The sequence below is a fragment of the Lygodium microphyllum genome, chromosome 6, assembly GCF_053477565.2.
Source record: "Lygodium microphyllum isolate KBCC chromosome 6, Lygodium_microphyllum_v1.1.10, whole genome shotgun sequence".
NCBI classification, from domain to species: Eukaryota; Viridiplantae; Streptophyta; class Polypodiopsida; order Schizaeales; family Lygodiaceae; genus Lygodium; species Lygodium microphyllum.
The window spans coordinates 144,297,418-144,324,687 of NC_141140.1; the positions used below are offsets into that span (position 1 = coordinate 144,297,418).

Below are 27,270 nucleotides of genomic sequence, written 5' to 3' on the forward strand. Positions count from 1 at the left end.
CCTATTTATACTCAGTGGCTCCTCCTCAGTCAGTCACTTCATCTTCACCATCTGCAGACTCTGTGGAGAGAGGAGCCAGTGCCAGTGCCCACGCAACCAGTGACTCACTGTTGTATGCGACTGTCTCGTGTTCAGATATATGGATTCCATTTCCCGTGCATACATCTGAGTTCTCATCTGTATCGTGTTCTTTTCTTTTCTCTTTTTGTCTTGTGTTTCAGCAGTTTATTTCAGCACATGTTTATGCTTCCACCGCTGCTCCACTTCTGACATGGTATCAGTTTTCAGGATTTGTGTTTCTGCAGTGTTTTCTTGCTGATTTCAGGACTGTTTTGTACCCCTGCTGATCAGACGACTGTTGTCGCAGCAAGGCGACCTGTTTTGGGGCTGTTTTCAGCCTGCGTTTTTTGCAGTTTTGCCATCGCCTGCTGCCTCCGCACCCTCTGCTGCCTGTGTTTTTCATCTGCAGCTGCTGGCGACAGTTTTCTACCTGTTTTTCTCCAGTTTACAGCCTGCGTTTTGCTGATTCAGCATCTCTCGTGGCTGGGTGACTGTTACTTCAGGCCGTTTTTGCTGTTTTTGGCAGTTTTTGACTGATTTTTTGACTTTCTGCAGCAGATTTTGTCTTCTATTGATCAGATTTTGGGTTATATTGCATGTGAACTCTCATTTTCTGCAATCTGTGCTTGTGTTTTGGCTGTGTTTCCTCTCTAAATTCCATCTCTTCTCTACTTCTCTTCTTATCCTCTCCATATGGCTCCTCCGTGCACTTCCACTGATGATAAGTTACATGGACCTGATTATCTCACATGGAGTGCTGTCATGAAAGCTTGGTTTGTGCAGAAGCGGCTATGGTACATCGTCTGTGGAGCTATTGCTCGACCTCTCCGTCCTTTTCCTCTTCCTGAAGACTTTGATGAGGACAACCATGATGCATCCTTGAGATTACAGGGGCGGCTTCCGGCACATTATGGAGGTGAGGCTTATGTAGCTTCAGAGAGGGGTGACGGGAAGAAGAAGTTGAAGGCCCAGTGTTACCACTGTGGCAAGAAGGGACATTTGCGGAAGGACTGCAAGAAGTTAGCGGCTTCCAGGAAGAAGGAGCAGAAGACGAAGCGGGATGTTGACTCTACCGATGAGTCCTCTCCTTCATCAGACTCCGACTCCAATCCTCCGACCAAGGTGAAGTCCAAGGTGCGGAAGGGATCCTCTTCTTCAGATCGCGGGAAGGGCTTGGTGGCCCCTTCCTCGGCTGCTTTCTAGTGGTGGTGATGAGGTCATCCCTCACGATTCTCTTGTCCCAGAGAGGGAGTGTGAGCGGGTGTTCAGATGGGGCAGCCGCGCCTCATCTATACTTTTATATAGGTGCACAGGTTCCAGAGAGGGACGTCCCTGACGCATCGACTTCAGTCTGGCGGAATCAAATCCTGGAGCTGGGATTGACATCCAGGTTCATGCTGAGCTGGTTATTTGACAGAGAGCGGGAGGCTTTCGTCTAGAGCTCACATGAGGAGACACTTTGGCGGTCTGGCCAAAGGCAGGGAATCCATGATCACCTATGTTCAAGGGCATTTTTGACAGGATGGTCTTGTATGCTACTGCGAGACATTGGTGATGGACACAGAGACATGCTATGATCTTCTCTATTTTTCAAGTGTTTGATACGATCGACATCGACATCAGGTTCTCTCCGAGGCACCTTGGTGGTGGCTTGATCACCCACTGCTTGGGTATCCATGGTTCTACTTGGTGGTTCTATGTTATATAGTTTCTGATCCCTTTTCATTGTACTATTGTATTGTATCAGATCACTCATGATCTGAGAGAGGGTGTTAGCAGAGTATTTGTCAGCTCATATGTGAGTCTGAGCTTGATCTGGGCTGGGCATTTTTATTAGGTATTTTAGGTATTTTTCTAGTATGGCATTTTATGCCATTGGGGCATTTTATGCACCAGTCGGCCAGCTTTAATGCTGTCCGACCAGCATTATTGCTCCCCACTTTTTCAGCCTATTTATACTCAGTGGCTCCTCCTCAGTCAGTCACTTCATCTTCACCATCTGCAGACTCTGTGGAGAGAGGAGCCAGTGCCAGTGCCCACGCAACCAGTGACTCACTGTTGTATGCGACTGTCTCGTGTTCAGATATATGGATTCCATTTCCCGTGCATACATCTGAGTTCTCATCTGTATCGTGTTCTTTTCTTTTCTCTTTTTGTCTTGTGTTTCAGCAGTTTATTTCAGCACATGTTTATGCTTCCACCGCTGCTCCACTTCTGACACACGGCTGTAGTACAAGACAGAAAAAGAAAAGAACGAATCCGGACATTCAGTTTGTCCCAGTGAGACTGTGCCTTGGCCAGCTCCGCACAAGCGTCGGAAGAGAGTTTGGACTCATCTCTCACTGAGGGCCGGTCGATCTCCTCCTGTACAAGCTCCGCCAAATCGTAGGACTCGAGGACGGCCAACATCATCACGCGCCAGATGCGGTAATTGTCGCCATCGAGCTTTTGATCTACGGGAAGAGCCGGTAAGACAGGCACCTTCCGGTCCATGATCGTCTGGAACTCCAAGTCAATCTCTGTAGACATCTTCACCTGTAATGCCTTTACAAACGCAAAAGTAGCCCCCTCTGACTGTGAAAACGTAGCTTGCTAGGGCTCTTTCTTCCGCGTCCCGTACCTTCTTCACCCGCCGAAGGCGATGAAGAAGCAAAACCTGCACTTGAAAGCTGAAAATTCAGCCTTCCTCCTCTTCAAACAGCAGCAAACAGCAGCAAATCCACCAACTGGACTCCTTTCCCATGTGCCCACACTCGCTTCAGCCTTGTTCCGAGGTGCAGCCCTCCCGCTCGCCCTCAAACGCTGGAAACGCAGCCTTGTGTCGTGATGAAAACTCCTCTTCAGGTTGGTTCTTCACTCAGCCAGCCCTTCTACACTGCTCTGATACCATGTCAGAGTGCAGCGATGCGGAAGCGTGCGACCAAGACTAAGAGAGAGAGAACGCAAAGAGAAGAGAGAGAAAGAGACAGTGGAAGATGAAGATCTGCTGTATAAAGTGTGATGTATACAAAGATATGCAGATATGTACACGGGCGCAGTGCACGGGACTGCGTATCTCCACCTCGACGATGCAACCTGCTGTTCACCTCGAAGTCCGCTGCAGTCTGCACGATCGCCAACCTGAAATCTGCAAACAGAGATGTAATCTGCACAAGCCTCCAGCCTGAAACCTGCGATCAGAGATGGGAGAGACTGCAGAAGATCGGCTATAAATAGCCAAAAAATGGGCGCCAAAAACAGGCACGTCGGCTGCATTAAATGCAGCAGCCGACTGAGCAGGTACAGGTCGGACTGCCACGTGGCAGTTCGACTGGTCAGTCCGACTGTACGGACAGGATCTGATCGCTAACATGGCTATGTGTAAAACATAGAGCTCTATCTAGTAACAATGAGCTCCAAATGGTACAATCTCATGTGGGTATGGAGGGCCTACCTCTACCCAAGCAATAATCCCCTGTATCCGCCTATGAAGGTGTCATCAGTGTCTGTGTCCAGGCCTAGGACGTCTAGATCGGCTAAGTTGAACGGCTCAATCAATCAGTACTCCTTATCTGTGTGTGGACTGATACCACTATAAACGCCCCGAACAACGTAGTATGCTTAACAATTATGATATTCGCTTGTTTTCGAGATTTAATATAAAAGAGAATGAACACTTAAAGCTGAAAATGAAAATTACTCACAAAATTACAGCCATGAAAATGTAAAAGTAATGGAGACAAGATTGAGGGTTGAAGATGGGCAACCCCTCCCCGAAGGAATGTATTTCTGCTCAACCCAAGTCCCTTAGGAAAGAGCTCAATTACAATCAACCTGAGAGTGAGGAGAAGTAATTCTCACTCTCACAAGATCATGCAAAGATGTACAAACACACATGCATTATCTATTATACAATGATAAGAACTAATTTCTTTACAGTATGAGAGAAAAAAGAGGGGAAAGCAGCCTTTCTCCATCGTTGATCAGCAGTACATGGATAGGGCTTGCTTCTTGTTGCTAAAATGGAAGAAAGAGCTCGAGAAGGAGGTGTTGTAATGAATTTACAGGCTTGCTGTCCTGTAAAACAGCAGTGATAGAAGAGGGAATATCGAGGAATTTGATAATGGAGAAGTAGGGGATGATGATGGGGATGGATGGGGCCAATTTCTGGCTATCTGTGGGTATTGTACATGAGTTTACAGCAAAGAAAAATGATGCTGAATGAAGAAAAACGAGCTCTTATTTATAAGAGAGGGAAGAGCTAGTACAAAAGGGGAAAGTGGAGTAGCACAAGACAACTGTCCAGCCACATGTCATGAGATGTGACAAGTGGTGGGACACTTGGAAACTTGTGTAACAAGTGTCTTGACACTTGTTTCTTCTCTATGGCCTTCCTTTTTGGACTGAATACTGTCAAGAATAGAAACAACCAAATTTAGTAAGCACAGTCAGAGTACAAAATTTACTATTTTTAGAATGGCATCCCTATTTTTTAGGACTAGCATTTTTAGGCTAATTCGAGGCTCCTAAAATTTAGGGACCTCCTAAAATTTAGGGACCCCCCAATATGGGTGTCATATGAAAGCTTTTTCCGTGTACATCGCAAAAACGGTATCAGAATCATCATGTGACTTTCCTATGCAAAGAAATGTGCATTTCAAGCTTTCAGCCCACACATGCACATTGTACAAGCATTTCATGATCATGCCATCTTGTTGATTGTAATTGTCTGTTCTGGTGGATCTAGCCCACACTTCAAGGCATCAATCCTTTCTGTGTGCGAGTCTAACCCTGATATGCATGAGTTCTGGTTACAAGTGCCCAATCGGCCATATAGGTGGAGATGTGAACTATCTTTTCTCTAACCCACTGCGTGGGTCCACCTTAACCTGTGACCACTCATCAGTGGCGAGCTCCAATACACTTTTCTTTATATCTAATTAGTGCAAAGGAAACAAATAGAGTTGTGACAGCCCTCTGGCTTTTATTCAGCTGTCCTCAGCTGAAAAGCTTCTTGATATGGCTGAAGAATGTCTGGGTAATCCTTCATGAATTTTTCATCTACCCACTGTGAATCTGTTGTGGGTAGATTCTTGAATTTTAGTAAGAATTTTCGTGTCACAAGGCCACTTCTCGTGGTTTGATCCTTGTGAAACAAAATCTGTTCAGGTTCCAAGAGTTGCTTTGTTTCTTCAACTTCTGGGGGATCTTCAGTAATGGGTTCCTTTGGTTCTGGTCCTATGTAAGGTTTTAGCAAACTTACATAAAAAGCATTGTGTATTTTCCAATGAGCAGGAAGCTCAAGTCGATAAGAAACTTCATTTATTTCTTTGAAGGGTCCAAAGTATCTACTGGAGAGCTTTGGAAAAGATGAATTTTGACCGGAACCTTGTTTGAGCCTGCTTTTATCAAACTTTAGCAAGACATATTGACCTTTTTCAAGAGCCAAAGGTCTTCTTCGTTTATCTGCTTGCTTCTTTTGTCGCTGTTGGGCAACTTTGATAGTGGCTCGAACTTGATCCATTGCTGTTTTTAAATCTGAAGCAAACTCATCAGCAGCAAAAATCTTATCTTTAGTGCGAATAATTGGAGGAGGAATCACTTTACCCTGTACTATTTCATTTGGAGCTTTCCCTGTGGATGAGTGCACTGTATTGTTGTAAGCAAACTCCAATAATGGAAGATATTTCTCCCATTGTGACTTATGTTCACTAACATAAGCTTTCAACATATCTAAAAGAGTAAGATTCATCACCTCTGTTTGGCCGTCAGTTTGAGGATGAAAAGTTGAGGAGAACTTTAAAGTGGTTCCCAAATTCTCAAATAAAAAAAGTTACTTGTGAATTTGGAGTCTCTATCTGAAATTATCTCAGAAGGCATACCATGTAATCTAAAGATATGTTGAATGAAAAGTCTTGCCGCTTGTGAGGATTTCAATGTTTTATGACATGGAATAAAATGTGATTGCTTGCTGAATCGATCAATTATGACCCAAATCATATCATGACCTTGAGGTGTTCTTGGAATACCTGAGATGAAATCTATTGTGATAGATTCCCATGGATCTTTGAGCATTGGAAGAGGTTGCAACAATCCTGGAGTCTTCTGCCTATCATACTTGGATTTTTGGCATACTAGACAAGCCTCAATGAAGTTATGTGTATCTCTTCGTAATGTTGGCCAATAAAAGTAGCGCTCAATTGCACTTAGAGTGGCTGCCCTGCATAAGGGGGTTCATGACTTTCTTTAAGCACCTTTTGTCGAACAGGAAGAGTGACACAAAGGCAATTGTTCATGAGAAGATAATCGTCTTTGATGGAATAATCTGGATGAGAACCTCCTTGCTGTAAATTTGACCAAATTGCTGCAAAATCAGTATCTTCATCATAAGTATTCTTCATCGTTTGAAAATCTTCATGATGAGCCACTGTAATAGTTGCAATGCGAGGCACTCTAGAAAGTGCATCAGCAACTACATTTTGTTTCCCTGGAGTGTACATAATTTGAAAATGAAACATAGACAAGAAATTTTCCCATCTTGCATGTTTCTCCTGCAAATGCTTTTGAGTCTTGAGATACTTCAAGCTCTGATGATCAGTTTTAATAAGGAATTCATTGCCTAAAAGATAATGTTTCCATATCTTCAAAGCATGAATCACTGCTAAGAGCTCCTTTTCATAAATATCATACATTTTCTCCACATCATTTAGACGGCGGCTTTCAAAGGCTACGGCATGGCCTTCTTGATTTAGCACTGCACCAATACAATCACCGCAAGCATCTCCTTCCACCACAAATGGTTTTATCAAATCCGGAATGATAAGAACAGGTCCAAAAGTAAGAGCTGTTTTCAGCCTTGTGAAGGCTGCCTTCTCTTTTTCCTTCCATTGGAAAGAGGTCTTCTTCTTTGTAAGGTCATGAAGTGGAGAAGACATATGTGCAAAATGCTTGATGAAGCGGCGGTAATAAGAGCATAAGCCAAGAAACGATCGCACCTCATGTACATCGTGAAGATGAGGCCATTCTTGGATTATCCTGATCTTTTCAGGATCCATCTGAATCCCTTCAGAAGAGATGACATGCCCAAGGTAATTTATTTTATGCATGAAAAATTCACTCTTTTTACCATTTACCAAGAGTTGATTTTGTTGAAGTAATTGTAGAACAATCTCCAAGTGCTGATGATGCTCCTCTTCATTCTTGCTAAAGACAAGAATATCATCAAAGAAAGTACCGATATATTGTCGATGCTCTCTAAAGATGCGCTCCATCATTTGATTAAAGGTGGCTGGTGCATTGGTTAATCCGAAAGGAACCACCAAGAATTCATAAAGACCGTATGAAGTGCGGAAAGCAGTTTTGTGTACATCTTGTGGTATTACCCTAATTTGATGATAACCACTCTTTAGATCAATGTGGCTAAAAACCTTTGAGCCTCCTAGACGATCCAAAATGTCGTCAATTCTGGGAATAGGAAACCGATTCTTCTCAGTGATTTTGTTGAGGGCTCCATAGTCAATGCACATCCTGAATGTGACATCTTTCTTTTGAACAAGAAGAACCGGTGAACAAAATGGTGAGCTACTTGGCCTAATTAGCCCACGGTTGAGTAGGTCTTCGACTTTCTTTCTAAGATCTTCTTGTTGAGGACGGCTCACACGGTATGGTGCTATATTAGGAGGAGAACTGCCCGGAATAATATCAATATGATGGTCTTCTGGCCTTTCTGGGGGAAGCTGATAAGGAAGATCTTCCGAAAAACAATCTTTATACTTGTCACGACCATACAAAATTTGAAATTGACGAATAAACTTCAGAAGAAGATCAGGATTTCGGGAACCATCATACATACTGAACTTGATCTTCTTTTCAAGTTGAGATAGTGACTTAGTCTTCTTCTTCTTCTTATGCCTTCGTCCATGCCCGGATCTTGAGGTTGAAGATGATGAAGTGCTTGATGGGGATGAAGATGGAGACGAGGGTGAAGAATGTCGACGCCTTTGACGATGATGAGGTCTTCCACGAGAAGGGTATGACTCTTCGTCACTGAAAGAGGGTCCATCAGAGTAGACGCCAGATGACTTTGAAGAAGAGGATGAGCTTCGACACGATCTCTTTCTTTGTCTTGAAGTAGAATTGGACAGCCTCTTAGAAGTAGTTGGACTTCTTGATCGGCTCCTTTCATTGATATGGCTTTGTCTCCTTGAAGCAGATGGGCTTCTTTCCTTGAATTCTTTGGGATTCTCAACTTTTTCTAGTTTGAGAAGTTGGTCACGAATTTGCTGATTCTCCTCTCTAAGACTTTGAATGGCTTGAAGGATAGCACTCGACTGATCCATTGAGACTCTAAGAAAAATATGCTCAAGCACTCAATGCAAGGGCTGAAAACAAACAAACTTATGATTGTAAGCACTACCAGTGTTGGGGTGAGGACTGAGCCAAAGCTCTGATACCACTGTAAACGCCCCAAACAACGTAGTATGCTTAACAATTATGATATTCGCTTGTTTTCGAGATTTAATATAAAAGAGAATGAACACTTAAAGCTGAAAATGAAAATTACTCACAAAATTACAGCCATGAAAATGTAAAAGTAATGGAGACAAGATTAAGGGTTGAAGATGGGCAACCCCTCCCCGAAGGAATGTATTTCTGCTCAACCCAAGTCCCTTAGGGAAGAGCTCAGTTACAATCAACCTGAGAGTGAGGAGAAGTAATTCTCACTCTCACAAGATTATGCAAAGATGTACAAACACACATGCATTATCTATTATACAATGATAAGAACTAATTTCTTTACAGTATGAGAGAAGAAAGAGAGGAAATCAACCTTTCTCCATCGTTGATCAACAGTACATGGATAGGGCTTGCTTCTTGTTGCTAAAATGGAAGAAAGAGCTCGAGAATGAGGTGCTGTAATGAATTTACAGGCTTGCTGTCCTGTAAAACAACAGTGATAGAAGAGGGAATATCGAGGAATTTGATAATGGAGAAGTGGGGGATGATGATGGGGATGGATGGGGCCAGTTTCTGGCTATCTGTGGGTGTTGTACATGAGTTTACAGCAAAGAAAAATGATGCTGAATGAAGAAAAACGAGCTCTTATTTATAAGAGAGGAAAGAGCTAGTACAAAAGGGAAAAGTGAAGTAGCACAAGACAAGTGTCCAACCACATGTCATGAGATGTGACAAGTGGTGGGACACTTGGAAACTTGTGTGACAATTGTCTTGACACTTGTCTCTTCTCTATGGCCTTCCTTTTTGGGCTGAATACTGTCAAGAATAGAAACAACCAAATTTAGTAAGCACAGTCAGAGTACAAAATTTACTATTTTTAGAATGACATCCCTATTTTTTAGGACTAGCATTTTTAGGCTAATTCGAGGCTCCTAAAATTTAGGGACCTCCTAAATTTTAGGGACCCCCCAATATGGGTGTCATATAAAAGCTTTTTCCGTGTACATCGCAAAAACGGTATCAGAATCTTCATGTGACTTTCCTATGCAAAGAAATGTGCATTTCAAGCTTTCAGCCCGCACATGCACATTGTACAAGCATTTCATGATCATGCCATCTTGTTGATTGTAATTGTCTGTTCTGGCGGATCTAGCCCACACTTCAAGGCATCAATCCTTTCTGTATGCGAGTCTAACCCTGATATGCATGAGTTCTCGTCACAGGTGCCCAATCGGCCATATAGGTGGAGGTGTGAACTATCTTTTCTCTAACCCACCGAGTGGGTCCACCATAACCTGTGACCACTCATCAGTGGCCAGCTCCAATGCACTTTTTTTTATATCTAATTAGTGCAAAGGAAACAAATTTAATAAATCATTATATAGACAAATTAATGAAAAAGGATACAAATTCTGTTTCTATAAAGTTGTGACAACTATGGCGGTGAGAGAGGTTCTCGTGTGGACACTGGTTGTAACTGTATTGAAGTCTTCTTAGTCTCCTTGGCAAAGAAGTCTGTGAGCTGCCTCTGTGAAGGGCCTCGGTGTCCTGGAGCAGCTGTACTCCTGAGGCTCATGTCACGAAGCCGTCGTATCTCAAGAAGAAAGAGGCCAAGGCATCACTGATCGGTAAAATCCATGACTCTGGATAGTGGTCCAAATCCTCTCTAAAGAGACAGTGGAAACGACCACGGACCTCATAATACGCTGGGCAGCGGAATGCTCCTCTATCTCTGGCTCTAATTGGCATTTCTGACATATACACTCCTCTGGTGGGGTGGATCTATATCTGCCAGTCTCAATCTCTAGCTGATGTGAGGAGATGCGCAACTAGCCAATAGTACATCTGATCCCATGGGAAAGATGGGTGTCCATGTATCTCGGGCGAACAATAAATCCATAATCTATAGTATGAAGGAAATGCTTGCGGTAGAAAGTGATCTTTGTTCCTAGCTCCTGCCCTGGCATCAACCATGTCCGCCTGATATCCAACTGGGTAAGATCCATCCTAATGATCTTGCGAATCTCTAATCTACTCAGATCAAGAGATGGTGCATCAAGGGAGTACTGGAAGAGGGGTAACTTGTCCATGCTAAAGCCATGCAGTTCAAACCAGGCCGACATCTGTGCATATCAACATGAAGTATCACCCTCTCTGGCAAGCTGCCTGGAGGACTCAAGGGCCAACCGTACATATCTGTGTCTAGGTAAGTCCCATAGGCTATATATGTATGCGACCAATCAAGTGAGGGCCTCTACCACAATCGGTGTAGCTGCTAGCTCGGCTCTGATGATCTCATGTAGCACTGAGGCCTTACATCTGATCATCCTGGATATCATGGTGGACACTAGGGGTTTCTCCATCTACCTCCATCCGTCATAAGTGCGCCTTGATCTGCTACGGTGGTCAAGACAGGGCCCCCATATCTGTACTCCATAAAGTAGTGTGGATGTGACCAGTGTATCGAAGAGCCATAGCTTGGTGCGGGGTTCTTGGAATTGCACCTATGAGCACATCCTCTCCAAACCACCTAGTGTTGTGTATCCGCGAGTCAGTCTAGTATCTGCTGCCTCTCACATAGAAAAGGTGGGTCCTATGAATAAGACTCCCAAGTATGTATAGTGAATTTAGGTGCTGATCTCCCGACCCACTATGGTATAGTATTAAATACCATCACCTTTGTTTTACCAAGGTTCACTGAAAGCCCACTGTCCAAAGTATAGGAGTGTAATGCATCCAAGTGTCTCTATAGACCCTCTAGAGAGTCAACTATCAATACAATGTCATCTGCATACAATAGGAGAGGTATCCAAGTGCCCGCTAGTGGAGCTCCTCTATCTCCTTCCTATGAAATATAATCAGCAATCCCATCAATGTACACGCCAAATAATGTCGGAGAGAGGGGGCATCCCTGCTTCACCCCAATGGTGGAGTAAATAGGTGCCGAAAGACCCTCAAGTGTCCGGACTCTACCCACAACTCTCTCATACAGTGCCAAAATACTCCAACTGAGCTCTTTCGATACTCCCATGGCATGCAATCTTTGTATTAGCCTGTCTCTCGGTACTGTGTCAATAAAGATATATAATATCTGCAAAAGGGCAATGTGGCCTATGAGACAAAACTAAAGTACATCTATGTCTAATGTCATCTCATCATGAAATGAAAGAAAAATGCATCCTAGTATACGGCTAATATCTAAACATCTCTATGCCTAAAAATTGTATGTATAAGATATCTAGTGTCACGAGGACATGAAATTTTGATGCTTTGCTTAGCATTTGATTAATTGTTACTCAAATGTGCAAATGTGAGAGGCACATGTGATGTGCAAGTCAGTTATTTCACAATGACGGGCCAACGACCCAAGATGTCAACAGGTGTCAAAGATAAAAGTTGTAATAAGTTGTATTTGATAGGTACTAGATAGTACTTGGTTACAATTTTTGGCCTAGATCATTTTATTAGCCATTCCATTAATATCAGTGGTGACATTAGGAACTAGGAATTAGGGATACTTGGGTCACAAATCGGCCTAGCCAATCTAATTGTTGAGACTGGTAAAGTTACTTTTTTTAGCAAGGCTTAATATTAAATTAATTTTTAGAATTTGATAATTTAATTGGGCTGAAAATTGCTGAAAAATGCAATTAGAAGGCTGCCACTTGGCAAAACCTTCCCATGCAAGTGAGGGAAATGCTATTAAAGGCTGTTGGAGCCTCATTCTAGCATGGCGGAGATTGGGAGAACAAGAAAGAGAGTTGCTGCTAAAATTTTCCAGCCACTAGTGATCAGCCCAGCCATTGTAGACTATCGAAGAGCTGCCCGCAGCTAGTCAGAAGGACTATCTATAGGTAGGTGACAGCAAGTTTAGGGCCCACAAGGGCAAGTGACTACATGTCGAGCTCTTGTTGAAGGAGAGCTGCAGTAAATCAGTCATTCACTATAGGGCAGCATCAAATTTCTGCCAACTTTTGTAATGAAACTCTAAAATTTGTATTTCTCCATCCTCCTCTCCGTTCTCTCAGCCAATTCACAGCTTCCCTCAAGAGATCTCAACCAAATTCAGTCCTGAGAGGATGCAATTGAAGAATTTTGGCTAGTAAACCTTAATTTACAACAAAAATTAGCGTTTACTAGCTGTTAGAAATGGGGACCTAGTACTTGAAATTCAATAACTAAAATATGGGGATTTAAGAAAATTTCAAGAGATCAGCCAACCAACATTAAGTTTGGGGCAGAATTTGTCATCCAAGGAGCAAATTGAGGGCCGATCACCAAGCAAACTAAGGGGGCAAATTGGTTTGAAGGTCTATTGGCTGCTATGGACAACAAGACATATTGAACATTGAACGAGATCAAGCTAGATCGTAGTTTACTTCAACCTTTAGCAATACAAGTTCAAGAAATGCCACAAGGGGCACCAGATTCCAGGCCAATGGAGTGTCCAATGTCCAAGATTAAGTGGTAACATGTGCATTTTCAGTTTATGTGAATTTTATGCTTACTGTAATTAGTGTTAAATTGGATTATTTGCAACCCTATCCTGCAAGGAAGGTTTGTTTCATGGTTCCATTGCTCGGACACCGTTAACTCCCGTGAATTGCTGAGCCCAAGGCAATTGGTTGAAGGTCACAAGCTTTGCTCTAGTGCTATAATTGTAATCAACGGAGTATTACAACAGGAATGTCTCTAAATAGTAAGATGGGATCAAGCAATGATGATGCCTCTCAATCTAGAAAATCACATGGTGAAGGGAAAAATGCAATGCCTAATCTTGGGCAAGGCACTTCACATGGGCAACAAGTTGAGAATGAGGGAATTGGACAAGAGGTGGTTTCTTCTAGGTCTCTTGAAGCTAATGACCAATTTAAAGATCAACTGAGCATAGTAGCTAATGTCACGGGGACGTGAAAGTTTGAGATGCTTTAATCTTGCTAGTAACATTTGATTAAGTTATTAATCAAATGTGCAAGGTTGTTTAGCACATGTGATGCACATGGTAGTTATTTCATGGGAACGGTCCAAGGACCCCGAGGATGCAGTGGGTGTTAAAGGCAAAAGTTGTGTTAAGTTATGCCAATTGGGTTTTGGTGGTCAGTTGGTGCCAGGTTGGACCCTAGGACAATTGTTTGGCCATTAAGTGTTAGTGGTGACACTAGGGACTAGCATTAATTAATTAATTAATGCTAATCTAAGGGTCAACAGAGGTTGGGAACCACTCCAAGTTGCAAATGGCCTAGCCAATTTCATTACAGATGGGTATGTTTAATTTTGGGCAGGGTCAAAACAGCTGAAATTGATTTTCAGAAAATTTAATTTAATGGCTGAAAATGCATTAGGAAGGCTGCCACTTGGCAAAACTTTCCCATGCAACTAGGGAGAAGGCTGTTGGAGGATGGTGGAAGCTGAATGGCAGCCGTTCTAAGCTTGGTAGAGAGAGAGGAGGTGATCAGATTTGGCTCTAAGAGGCGACGACGACTGATCGCGCGCCGCAACAAGACAGGGGGAAGCAGGTTTTCTCTTCCGCCTCAAGAGAGGCGGCGGTAGAAAAGGAGGGCTCGCCAGCTGAGCTACTGATTTACCCCCCTTTTGAAGCTGTTGGTGCCATCAAATTTGCCATCAGAGCTACGAATCAAAAGATACATTTCAGCTGATTTTCTCTCGCTCTACAGCATTCTCTCATCTCCTCTAGTGTATGCTCAAGCATTCTCAGTAATTCTCAGCCATTGGTAGCAGAGTACAGTCAAATTTGGTGGACAACAGAGAGTTTACTACTGTAAACCCTAAATTACAACAATAATTAGGGTTTAGCAGCCACCTTGGGACCTGTGTCATTAGCAAAAGGCATTGTATACTGAAATCAGCACCAGAAATCCGTGGAATTGTGAGGATTTTAGATGCCAGCCCATCTATTGTGAAATTGGGGCAGCATTTGACCAGTTGGGGTTCCATTAGAGCAAGTCCGGGGTGAAAATCAAGGGGCAATTTGCCCGAATGCTTTGTTGATTATTGGAACAGTAAGGGGCTTTTGAATCAGCTAAGAAGATCGTGAAATCTCGGCTTGTAATTTATCCATTAGCAATTGAAATTAAAGAAATACTGAAAGGGGCGCCAGTTTTGGGGCCAACAGGGTGTCGGTTCTGCTCAAACAATGGCAAAGATCCTCCACTCTAGTGAAGGCAAAGACTGGTGCCGGTTCTGCTCAAACAATGGCAAAGATCCTCCACTCCAGTGAAGGCAAAGACCGGTGGCGGGTTCGGCATCCACTTCTCTTCTTCTGCTGCATCAAAATCTCGTTTTTGCAGGTTTCACGTGTTTTCAAGGTTGCTGCCCACACCCCTTTTGTGGAGGACATCGCAATCTCAGCTGTCCCTTGCTGTCATCTACAGTCTGGCGCCTGTTTCCAGCCTTCCACCCACAATTTGCAATTGTTTACAGTAGAACGACTGTTGTTGATCATTCTCCATTCAGAAAACTACCAACAGATGACCAAACTACTGGGTGCTCCTACTATGGCATCACCAGACACACCACCGATTCTTGCCGACTTCGACCTTTGCTCCCCACCCCCCCCAGAGTATATGCGTCTTCCACCAAGCACTCCTTGTGCCACCTGTCCTTTGTGGGCCACAGAGATTGTTCTGCATCGGCTATTAGAGTACTATGCTCAAGGCAATAAGACACATCTAATGCACACTAAGTCCTTTCGAACACAAGGAGGATCGAGTGGCGCTACGACCTCCCGAAGATCGTCACAATGCCAACAGCAGTCTTCTCCCACTTATTTTCAGGTACAATGGCTTCCACAACCTACGGCTGCAGTCCGCTCCTTCGAGAGACAGTGATTGTTTTATACCGTCTCCTCGTCAATCTGCTCCTTCAAGAGACGGTGGCTGCTCGACTCCTTCCTCTTCTTTAGCTACCCAGTCTACTCCACTAAGAGACAACGACTGTTGTCCACCTCTTGCTCATTCTAAGCCCCACCCTTCCCCACCCTCAACTACTCAGGTTTGAGAGGCCACCTCTAGGATACCTTCTTCGGTACGATCGGTGGCACTTCCTTCGTCATCAGACATTTTGGAGTCTGTGATCCATGAGTTTTTGGATTCCCTATCTAGTTCAGAGGGGATTCAGAGGGGGATATTATTTCTTTGCCCTCAGAGGGGGCATCTACTTCTTTGACTTCGGCAGGGGGCCCTCCACCTCCCACCTCAGAGGGGAAACCTACTCCACATGAAGTTCTTCACCCATTCTCTATTTTCTTGGGGTGGCTGTCTTCAACCAGTCATCTCTTCTACTGATACCCAGGATCTAGAGGGTCTACATTGATCGGGGCCCTCGAGTCTTCAGCAGTGACTTGGTGGCTAGGCTTTCGTATTCCTTCCAGCATGGAGTTACAAAGCTAGTGGCTTCTCTCCCGAGGTTGAGTTTCGGGTTCTACAGCTCATTCAATCTCCTGACTATCTTCAAAGGTCTCCTTTCAGGTGGTATTCTCAGATTACAGGGTGGATCTTCTTCGTCACTTGGTCAGTATGGAGCCACCTCCAGAGATCGAGTACGGGCATATCCTTATGGTTCTCGGCACCACAAAAAGTCTAACATTCCTCCTATGCATTGCATGTTTTCATCATCTTTGTACTAGGGCGCTTGGGCAAGTGAACAAATTCCCCACGAGGGACACTGTCCAAGTGACACTTGTTGCATAAGCATTCTTCAACATGTAGCATTGCATCTCCACCTCACTCTTCTCTTGTTCCCCTTTTTGGGTCTGAGAGGGGGTGTTGAGAAACCCTTCACCTGCAGTTTGCATTTTTGTGTTTCTGCATTTTGCGTTTAGGGTTTGCAGCCCCAAAAAGGGGCACCATCCTAGACTAACTGTGCCTATTTATAGGCCACTCTCTCATTCATTCCTCATGGCTGATTCATTCAGTCCATCACCTCTTCTCTCCAGCCTCTCCACTACCCTCACACCCCTTCAGGAGGACATTGCGGTTCATGGTTCGTGGCTGTCTTCATCATCTTCCTTGTGCTACGGCACCCTTGTTCCCTTGTATCACATTCACTCCATGATTTGGAACTTTATCATTCCATTCATCAGAGTTTCTTCTCTCTTCTCTTCTCTTCTCCATGTTTGCCGAGTTCACTCCATGTTCCTCCCCACCAACCCTACTGTCTCACTGGTACATCATCTTTTGGCATCACCAACATCAGCCCATCACTATCCGCGGTCGGTTTTAAACAATTGCTCTATTGTTTGGAGGTCTCCATCTGCTGCATCATCATAGCACCTGATCAGCCTATGTTTTCAGCATCTAGTGCACAGGCAACAAGCTGCTACTATCTCTCCCACCAGGCAACTGCTACAGTACCTACATTCCTGCTTTCAACAGGCCGTCTACATCAGCAAACACCTCTCCTATTGTCACTTGACAATTCTTTGCCACCAGGCAACTGCTACAATACCTACATTCCTGCTTTCAACGGGCCATCTACATCAGCAAACACCTCTCCTATTGTCGCTTGACAATTCTTTGCCTCAGGTGATCAGTTTTCAGCCGTCCTATGGTGATACACTGCTGCATTTACTAGATTTCAGCCTCCAACTGCTGTGTTTTGGTGACAACCCTACTGCCCTTCATTATCCAACCCTCTCTCATCTCCGACTGGTGGTTACTACACTTAGGATCCATCTGCGGTGGGTGTCACTCTTTGACACTACATTGCTCTACCCTTGGGCATTCTGTGTACTCTTACATTCATTTACAGCATTCATTCCTTCAAAGTTTCTTCTCTCTGTGTTTGAGTTTTGAGTTTTTGCGTCTTGTGTTTTGTGTTTTGCATTTAGGATTTGAGTTTTTCTTGTCTCTGTCTAAGTCTTTGTGTTTCAATCTTGGCCGTACATGCTGTGTTTCCTCAATGCAAACCCTAGCATATCTTCACATGGGATACATGGAATGTAGATTTAGATGTGATGTACATTTGCAAGACATGTACATGGACAACATGCAATGTACATTTGTAAGTGATGTAAGAGAAGCACAATTGCATAAGTTAAGTTACATAAGGTCTTCAAATGATGTACGCTTTACATGAGTATCATGTAACATATCATTCTGATGAGGCACTGGTTACACTCAGCTTATGCATTACTTTACCTTGGTGGTCAGAATAGTGTCGGGTTTTGACATGCGGATGCATCCCTTATGGTTCTAACAGTAGTTACGATTCATGTGTGTAAATCATAATTAGTAAACTCGAAGTTCACACATGCAGAGGGCATGAGCATGGTTAAGCAATAGGTGTGCATGTTGTTTGACTATGATACCAACATGTGTTTCCAATAGTAGCAATGGATACTTTTGACAAATTACAGTGCAATCAAGCGAATGCAAGGATTTCAAGGGACAGCCTGTCATGAGAACGTGATTAAGTGTTAATCAAATGTGCAAATGTGAGATACATATGTGATGTGCAAGTTAGTTACTTCACAATGACAAGCCAAGGACCCAAGATGTCAATGCGTGTCAAAGGCAAAAGTTATAATTAATTTGTGTTTTGACAGGTACTAGGTGGTACTTGGTTACAAGCTTTGGCCTAGAGCAAAGGGATAGCAGATTGTACAAATAACCTCATGATCTCACGAGTAGCCTCTACCTTTGCTTGCTTTTGAAAGGTTATTGTTATACTTACGCTTTGCAATGATCCCTTTGTTGTTCCAATGGGTGTTGTAGTTGTTTAGGAGCTACTATCACTACGCCTTCCCCTTGGAGGATGTAGCAAAGGGGTTCTTGTAGCAATCGAACCCTCCACAGATGCACTACACTTGCTTATACACCAGTATCCATTGAGTTGTTGGCACTACTTGAAGCACCAATGTCTATCTATACTCTCCTCTTTTGGGACACCACAGCCTGTCCTAGGAAAAGTGGAATGTGAACTTTGTGCCCATTTTCTCCCTCATTTCTCACATGAACCACACAACATTGGCACCTCCATTGCTCTAGAATCACAAAAACATCATTTAGCACATCAAGGCAATTATTTATATCCGATAAGACAATCCTTCACTTGGGTCACAATCCCCATCCATATGATATGACAATAATTGTATTCCCACCCCTTCAAGCCATGACTACCTCCACAGTTGTTGGTGGTGTGTGTGTGACTCCAACATGTGTCCTTCACCATGGCTGTAGCTTGCTGAAACAGAGAAAACTAGTTGCAAGCAAAGGAGAATACAATTGGTCTGGAGTGTGGGCAGGGAGTGATAAAGGTTGAGAGCTAAAGGCTAAAGGATGAAGATGGACTGTAGAGTGGAGAGCAAGGTAGCAGCAGAGCTCAAGAAGAAGGGCAAAAAGAAGAGGCGAACTAAGGAAATGAAATGCTCCAACTGAAACTGCAGGTAAACCCTTGTCCCAAAAGCATTCCCGACAGAAGAAATCCTTTTTAGGCCCCTGAAATGGCATTTTGGGCAAGTATGTTGCTTGTGTCTCTTTGGCCAACACCCTAAACTCATACTCAATGATAAAACTTGCTATGCATCATGGGTCTCTGCTCTTTCAAAAAATACAATGGTATGGTGAACTCATATATCTGTAAAGCCTTTCCAAATAGCCTTGTTAAACACATGTACTGAGACTAGGGCCACTGTTTCACGAACACATGAGAAATGCTCTATTACTAGGCCATCATGGCATTGGACTCTCCCTATTTGCATGTAAAGAAGATACTATCGATTGACTTGGGTGTCCTAGAATGACATGCACTTGGCTGTCCTGGTACATCATACAGTCCTCTAGCATAATCATGCCATATTACAAGCTCTCTTGTGTCCTGCATGAAGAATCTTTGGTAGATCCCTTTCTCAAGCTTAGCTAGGTAGTTGTGCTTCTTCCAAGGCTTCGAAAGAGTCTTTTCTTGGCTGTGTACAAAGTGCCCAGTGAGATCTTGTGGTAGAGTCTAGGTCTGCTCTCATTCCATTCTTCATTGCACCACTGTTGTGGGGGGTCACGTTCCATGGAGGTCTACCTAGGAAACTTTGCTACGTGGAAATGCATACACTGCAGAGTCATGCAATATATCTGCTAGGGCCCTAGCCTCTCCAAGTTCATCCAAGGGGCCTTTGCAAGCCAATGTTCCATAAACTATCCCATATTGCACTACAACAAATCCTAGCTATTGCAGGTGTGAAGTCATATCTTGTATTGTTGGTTTTCATTTCTCCCAGCTTCTTGCTTTTCCTATCCAAATGTTCTTTTCACTTGTGTTTTCTTTACTTTACTTGGGAAATATGGTTTTCCACGAGTTTCAGATGTATCTAATTTGTCTCATACACTGATTTGGCCTCTTGTAGATGTTAATACAACTTCCTTTCTTTCTATTCTCTCTCTTCCAGGCATAGACATGGCTGCCTGGCCAGCATGCAAAAAAGCCATCTGCACAGCAAAAGAACACCAAAAAACGTCTCAATGTTACTAACTGAAAACTGCAACTTGTTGAAGGCCCATTCTGAATATGGAAGTGTCATGCACCATCACACACAAAGAGTGACAAAATCATCTGAATAGCCTCAAGTCTTGGAGAAGCCACATGCTGGATAATTGTCAATAGCATAGAAGACAGATGTGTCAATGCCCAATTCAACAACTCGTTTGGTACAAATGAGAACCTCTATTTCCCCAAAGTATTTCGCATAAGAATGCAAAACAAATTTGAAAGCAAAACCAGGCCATCGCCTCTACATTGGAAAAGGATGCTCATCAGCATCAGACTCCTTTTTGCAGGCGAGAGACGTGAAGCTCATGAGTCACAGGCAATATTATGTGGAAGAAACCGGCTCTTTTTCTTACAACGCATTGACCTGACTATGCCATAGAGCGGCCTACCATGGCTGCATCACTCTTCACTTCTCTCTTGCTCACCCTTTGTACAGCCATCTGCCAATTTTTACTTTAACTAATAGGAACGTTCCCTAAACCCCCCCTTTCCTCCAATGATTCATAGCCAAATTTTTGCTATCCAAGTTGCACATACAAAACTCTCCCTTAAAAGAAATCATATTATCAAGTAGTAAAGGAATCCTGGGTGTACATTACTGCCTCTAAATATAGTAAAGGTCTTGTCACGCAGTCTTGGGTTGTGCTGACCGCTACTTGAGACAACAGCTGACACATTGAATAAATAATTATTTTTAAAAAAAAAAATTAAGTGTACCTTCAACAATAGATGCAGTCTAGGATTAAATAACACCTCCTTAAAGCTTTACACCAATTGACTCACAGAAAACATTCTAGCCATGCATTTGCAGTGGATGGCATATAAGATGTGTTTCTTAACATATCATTCTTACATGGGAGGAATCCGACCAAAAGATAGAGAACCTTTGAGACTCTCCTCTGCCAAGGCAGCAGCCACTTCTATAGGATTCTGCAATCCTGCAACAAAGAGAAAAGAGCTACAATAAACTGGCATATGTTTCCTTAAGCTTCACACTCCGTCCAGATCTAAAGTTTGTATCTTTTTCCTTCAAACATCTGCTGACTCAACAGATAGAACATTTAACTATAGGCATGAGAGAAGAGTGATACCTCAGCAAAACCTTGGAACATTAAAGCAAACCCTTGCTGTACCAAAACTTTCTATTAATTATGCTTAGCCGCACAGACACACACACACACACACACACAGAGCTTGAGCTCTTGCAAGACACATAACACACAAAGAATGCACATACAATACTTACCTGAAAACTCAAATCTTTCTTCTTCTTCTTCTTCTTCTTCACTATAATAGTCCACCAAAGAATAAAGAGAGAGCACAACATACATAATATACAAGTATTCCATAGTGTGGGGATGACCTCTTTTCATTTATATCAGCTCAATGACGCCCAACGCATCAGGCAAATATGGATCATATTAGAGGGGAAAGTGTATGCTTGGTGGGCCAGCCTACGCCCCAAGCCAATGACATGGGCTGATTTTCAATCTATTTTTCAAAAAAAAAATTCATGGCCAATGATCGGATTGAAATTTTTGAAAATTTATTTGAACTTGATATGGGGAAGAAAAGATTGGATACATACCTTCAAGAATTTAAAGATCTACTATATAAAACGAAGGTTGGACAATCCTCAAGCATTACTCTCCGTGTGATACCTTTTTGGATTGCCAGCAGGCTACAAAAATGAGGTGCTCCGGAAGAACATCTACAGGTATTGAAAACAGCCTTTCTTCTTGGAGAGGGTGGTAATTCCTTGATTAATGTTGAGAAATATGCAATCACACCCATATGTGCCTCTTTGTATGGAACAACTAGGCAAGGAACATACAGCTCAATCTAGGAAGAGTTGCCTTTATCCCATAGGCACAATGAAGGGAAGTGGTACCATCCTACAACTATAAAAGAGTGTACTTGACAATCGTTTGATGAGAATGCTATTGCACTTTGTAATTTCAGTCTTGTCCGTGTCCACTCAAGATTGTATTTATGAGTCCAAGCTAATCTATCTTGGAACCTAATTCACTTACATAAGAGTCTTGTCCAATCATTAGTCATCATGCTTCTTGTCAGTAACTTCCAACCTCCATGGCTAACCTTGCTCAAAGATCTGTGTTTCTCAATAATTAAGCACTTAATTATAGCAACCAGCAAATAAACATAAATTGAAATGCACAATTTACCTTAATAATCTTGAACATTGGACATCCTGTTGGCCCCAAAATCAACACTCCTTTTGGTATTTATTTAACTTTGATTGCTAATGGAATGAATACAAGCTGAGATTCCACAATCTCCTTTGTTGTTCCAAAAGCCCCTTGCTGTAATAACAATCAGGAAGCAATTCGGGCCATTTGCCCCTTGACTTTTCACTCAAAACTTGCACAATTGAAACCACAAGCTGGCCAAACACTGCCCCAATTTACAATGAATGGGCTGGCATCTGAATTTCCTAACATTTACACAAATTTCAGATGCTAAATTCAATGTACGATGCCTTCTCCTGTTGGCACGGGCCCTGAGGTGGTTGTCAAACCCTAATTTTTGCAAAAATTTAGAGTTTATAGCAGAAATCCTCCTACTGTACAAATACCGCTGAGATCTACTCCAAATGGCTAAGAATTGCTAAGATCTTTTGAGAAATTATTGGAGAAGGTGAAAAAAGCTAAGATGAAAAAGAAATCTGATTTTCTTCTTTCACGAGAAAACCCTAAAATCTACCCGCTGTCTGATCCAGCCTACATTTAATACAGTCACCTATTGCCAAGCACCTCCAAAATGTTGTCACCTAATTAGCAATGCTGTTGCCGGTCCCTAAAAGGTGTCTCCTTGCCGCCCCCTACCTGCTGAGGTCCCCAGATGGCTGTCTTCTACAGCAAATTGTTGTTCTCTAATTAGAAAATGGACCAATAGCTCCCTCTCCCTCTCTCTCCGAGGCTATAAACTAACTAAATGGCTAAGACCCAAGCCCCAAAAATATTTTCTCAGTTTGCATAGGCATTTTTGCCAAGTGGCATCCTTCTAAACCCATTTTTCAGCATTATCCAGTCATTTAATTAATTTTTAGAATTAAATAATCCTAAAAATTAATTTTAGGCCTTTAGGCGATGGTTGAAAAAGAGTCGCCTAGGACTAGTATAGTGATGGGCTGTAGTTGATGATGGCTAGACACCAAATGGTAAGTGACTAATGGCTAAAATCTGCACTATAGAGAGTGAAACTTGGACAAAAGAACGAGGTTGAGTGGTGGGCAACTTGTCTATTTATAGTTATTGAAGGGTGCCTCAAAAATTAGGGTTTTGGGAGACCACTGAAACTCTCTTGAACTGCACACCAATTTTGTGTTTTTCATTACTTAAGCATGTTATGGGATTGTTTAAATATACTAATCAGCTATAAAGCGTGCATTAGCTTAGCATTTCCTCTCAGGCCCAAAATTGAGCCGAAAAGAAAAGGCCGGAAATATTTACTCCAAGGCGTTCTAGTGGCCTACCAAGACTACAAAGACGATGGCTATCTTACCAAGGGAGTCCAAGTAGTCACCCCAGAGAGGGCAGGGCATTGGATGAAGGGTGCTCGTCAACTGCCCAGTGGCTTACCAAGCCCTACAAAGGAATATGGAACTACATTGAGCTTTTTTTAATTGGTTTTTTTAGTGGTTGTTTTTTATTGGAAAGTTAATTTAGGGGTGGCAGCCGATTAAGTAACAGTGACCCAAAAGAATGAAGTAAAAATGGTACACCCAACACACCACAAAACAATACCAGCTTACCCATCCACTCAAGGATTTTGATAACAAGGAAAAGGTGATAAAGTATCATGTCAAGAAGGATAGTGGTGTGTAATCCACCGGTGAAAACAACTTATGATTTGTCCAATGGTGCCTTGCACAATGGGATGCATAGTATACTACATGCTGAAAAATGCACATGCAACAGTGCCACTTGGACAGTGTCCCCCCTGGAAAAAATTGTTCACTTGCTGAAGTGGTATTTACAAATATGATGAAATCATGCAACATATAGGGAAAGATACAACAGGGGAGAGAAGGCTGATATCGACGACAAGTGTCGAAGCTTGCAGAATACCAAGAAGAATAGGAGCCCCCTCTCAATCGGGATGCCGATGCCGAAGAAGAAAAAGGAGCCTAAGGATGTTGATCTTCATGTGCTACTGAGAACCATGTGGATGAAGATGATGAAGCATCCCTACTATAAGAGCAAGGATAGAAGTCACTGCCATGATAGCATCAAGAGAGATGCTTCACCATCTGTTGCGAAAGGGGGAGCTCCATGCTGGTAGAAGAGAAAAACTCCAAGTAGATGGAACCAAAATGTCCAGCTTAAGAAGGGATGATGCAAACCTATGTGTTAGCTCTACACCAAAATACAAAACCTAGCAAAAGATATGAAGATCTACAAGCAGAGGGGTAAGTAGTGAGATGCTCCAAAAAACAAAATTGAAAATAAAGGAAAGCAAAGCTAAGAGCAATGCAATGAGTATGTAAGTATGGAGCAAAAGTCTGAAAAGGGAAAGGCTAAGTGTGCGGCCACCATCGCATACGGCGAGGTAAGAAAGTGATCCTAGAAGATGCAATGGATGCCCTAGTAATGGATGCGTAAAGTGCAATAGTTGAGCCACTAGCAGACCAATCAGCTAATCCTTTAATGAGTAGTGAAGGATATAGGTTGTTGAGGCTATCCGCCCGCCACATATCCAGTAGCCACTTGGGCAAATGGAGCACAAGTAGGAAACCTAACCCCACTGGACTGACCAGCAGGAGTGGAGGCAATCACAATGGTCTACAATGGTTTTCTAGGTGGGAGACCTTAGGCCTTGGTATGATACTCCTCATCCACATGACCCGACCTCTAGCAATGTGTACAAAACCTATTTTTCTTAGGAATTTGATACCAAAGGGGTCATGTTTCTTTGGTTCCATCAGAGAAAGGGGTGTCACCCTTGTTTTGGCTTGCATTCGCATCTTGTGAGTTCTTGACATTGTTGGTTTTCCCTCCCGAAGAAGAGGTAACAAACCCTCACCCCTCTGAGTAAGGCTCTAGGAAGGACTTCTTCTAGACTTGATCATGTAGCTATGTGTAACGCAAGAACTGGCACTCAAACTTAAAGAAGGTCGTGAATCTAGATAGTGAGATAATGTGTTGGATAAAATGGAAGTATTTGTCGTGAAACTTGTTAAAGAAGAACATGACCTAATCGTCATTTGAGTTCAAGAAGTTAGTAGTGGCAAATTCGACGAGTAACAGTCGATATTCAGTCACGTGACTTTCAAATCATCCCCTTTCTTGATGGCAACTCTTGAAGCTCAAAATCAAAATTGATACGTCAAGTGCAATCTCTTGCCGCAAAGCGGACAATGAGATGACTCCAACGCTCAAATGCGAGGGGAAAATACTATACCTCTGAGTGGAATTCAAGAAACAACCCTTGCACTAACTCAATATCAACCATTGGCATTGTGGGGTCTCCATTCACAGATGTGATCAGGGTGAGCTAATCGAGGGTCTGACACATACCAACGACGAGGTTTCAAAGACCCTGAGATTCAAGCACTTGTTGCATAAAGTTCAACCAAGTGGTGAAGTTTCACCCGTTAAAACGAGTCTTATCCATGAAAGCATTCTTGGCCATTGCAATAGGAGTGGTTGTACTAGGAGATAAGTGTAAGGATATGGTAAAGTGGGGGTAGGTGGAAGGTACAGTGTTAAAGGGTGGCATTCACCCTAACAATACACCAAGAGCTGGAGTGAAGGGACGGTAGGAAGATGGGGGGATTAGGGAATGAGAATGTGCTAAGAGCAAAGATGGAAGATCTAACTCCTAGTGTGCTTTGAGCGGAAGTGGAGTGTAAGCCCAAGTTTTGGAATGAAGATGCGAGTGGATCAAAATATGGAGAAGATAGTGGTGGAATGAAAGGCAATTGAGAAGTGTGGTTTACTTACTCAAATGAAACACATGGTAGAGATATACCTGATGAAGGGAATCTGCTTTGAGAGCCTCCTCTATTAAAGTTAAGATACTGAAAGCTATCTAGATCCTGCATACCAAAAGGAGAAACAAAAGAGGATTTTGGCTCATACAACTCAAAAGGGTTATACGAACTTGACATAAGACTAGGCTCAGATGAAGGAGATGGATCACCAAAAGTGCCAAATGTCCAGGACCCTCCAAGATCAAAGAGATGGCCAGTCTCACCAATCACTCTAGATGGAGTAGCAGCACTCGTTTGAGCGGTATAAACCTGACTATACGTGATGCGTAAGTACTCCTCGTCTGTAAGATGACCAAAACAAGGAAAAGGAGAAGGTAAAGGTAAAGGTATCTCTACCTCCTCCTCCAGACAATAATGCCTTCTCAAAGCTTCCAATCCTAATAGGGCATCATAGGATCCGAAGAAGAAGATGCTTGAGATATTGCAAGTCAAAATCGAGTCGTGTGTGAGTCTCGCACACAAAGACTTGCCTCCACAATGACCATAGGATATTCTTTAGAAGAGTACCGGCGCTGATACCATGTGAAGATATGCTAGGGTTTGCACCAAGGAAACACAACATGTACGACCAAGACTAAAACACAGAGACTCAGACAATGACAAGCAAAACTCAAAACTTAAACACAGAGACAAACATAGAGAGAAGAAACTCTACAGTTCACCTGATCCATAAAAGCAGTGTTCAATTCAAGCATGACTGCTGTAGCAGAATACACCGGTTGTGTTCACTGTGGGACTGAATGTTCCAGTCTGTTCTGTCCTGAGATAAGAGCTGCTGTTGCTGTCCTTCTCTCACACTGTTTCTGTATTGTCTCTCTCTCTCTGCTTGGAAAAGGGAGCAGGTAGCAAGCAGCGACCTGCACAGGGCCACGTGGCCTACAGGCCTGATGAACAGCAACCTGTGGGGGCTTCAAAACAGGGCCATTCGCTGACTTAGTAACCCTGCAGAGCAGCATTGGAGTGTCCCTGTTCTTCTCTGCCTGTGGTGTCCTCAGGATAGGCAGCGCACTGCCAGTTTAGTTCTCTCTCTCTATCACTGTCTGTCCTGGCTCTGTATTGCTCTCTCTCTCTCCCTCTCTATCTCACTAACAGCCTGCCCCTGTAGAGACAGGGCGAAAGGCAGCGCAGGACAGCAAGATGGAAGTGCACATGCCCCAAGGTCTAGGAAATTGCAGAGAGGGTAGCATGCAAATGGTGTGTAGATCAGGTCCGGTAGGTGATGCCAGGGGTTGACACACAGGAGGCAACATCACGATCCT

The 27,270-nt window shown here is 43.1% G+C and overlaps 1 protein-coding gene across 7 annotated transcripts in view; it reads right to left on the reverse strand.

The window, feature by feature from the left end:
* The window catches only part of LOC148035237 (N-terminal nucleophile aminohydrolases (Ntn hydrolases) superfamily protein), a 131,659-nt gene that overhangs the window by 93,732 nt on the left and 10,657 nt on the right, over positions 1-27,270 (reverse strand). For all 7 annotated transcript variants that reach the window (XR_015691170.1, XR_015691169.1, XM_087680202.1 and 4 more), the window contains exon 4: positions 20,849-20,933. Coding sequence is in view for 5 of the 7 variants with exons in the window: in XM_087680202.1 (XP_087536328.1) it covers positions 20,849-20,933 (85 nt within the window). In the remaining 2 variants the exon portion in view is untranslated. The remainder of the gene's footprint in view (positions 1-20,848; positions 20,934-27,270) is intronic.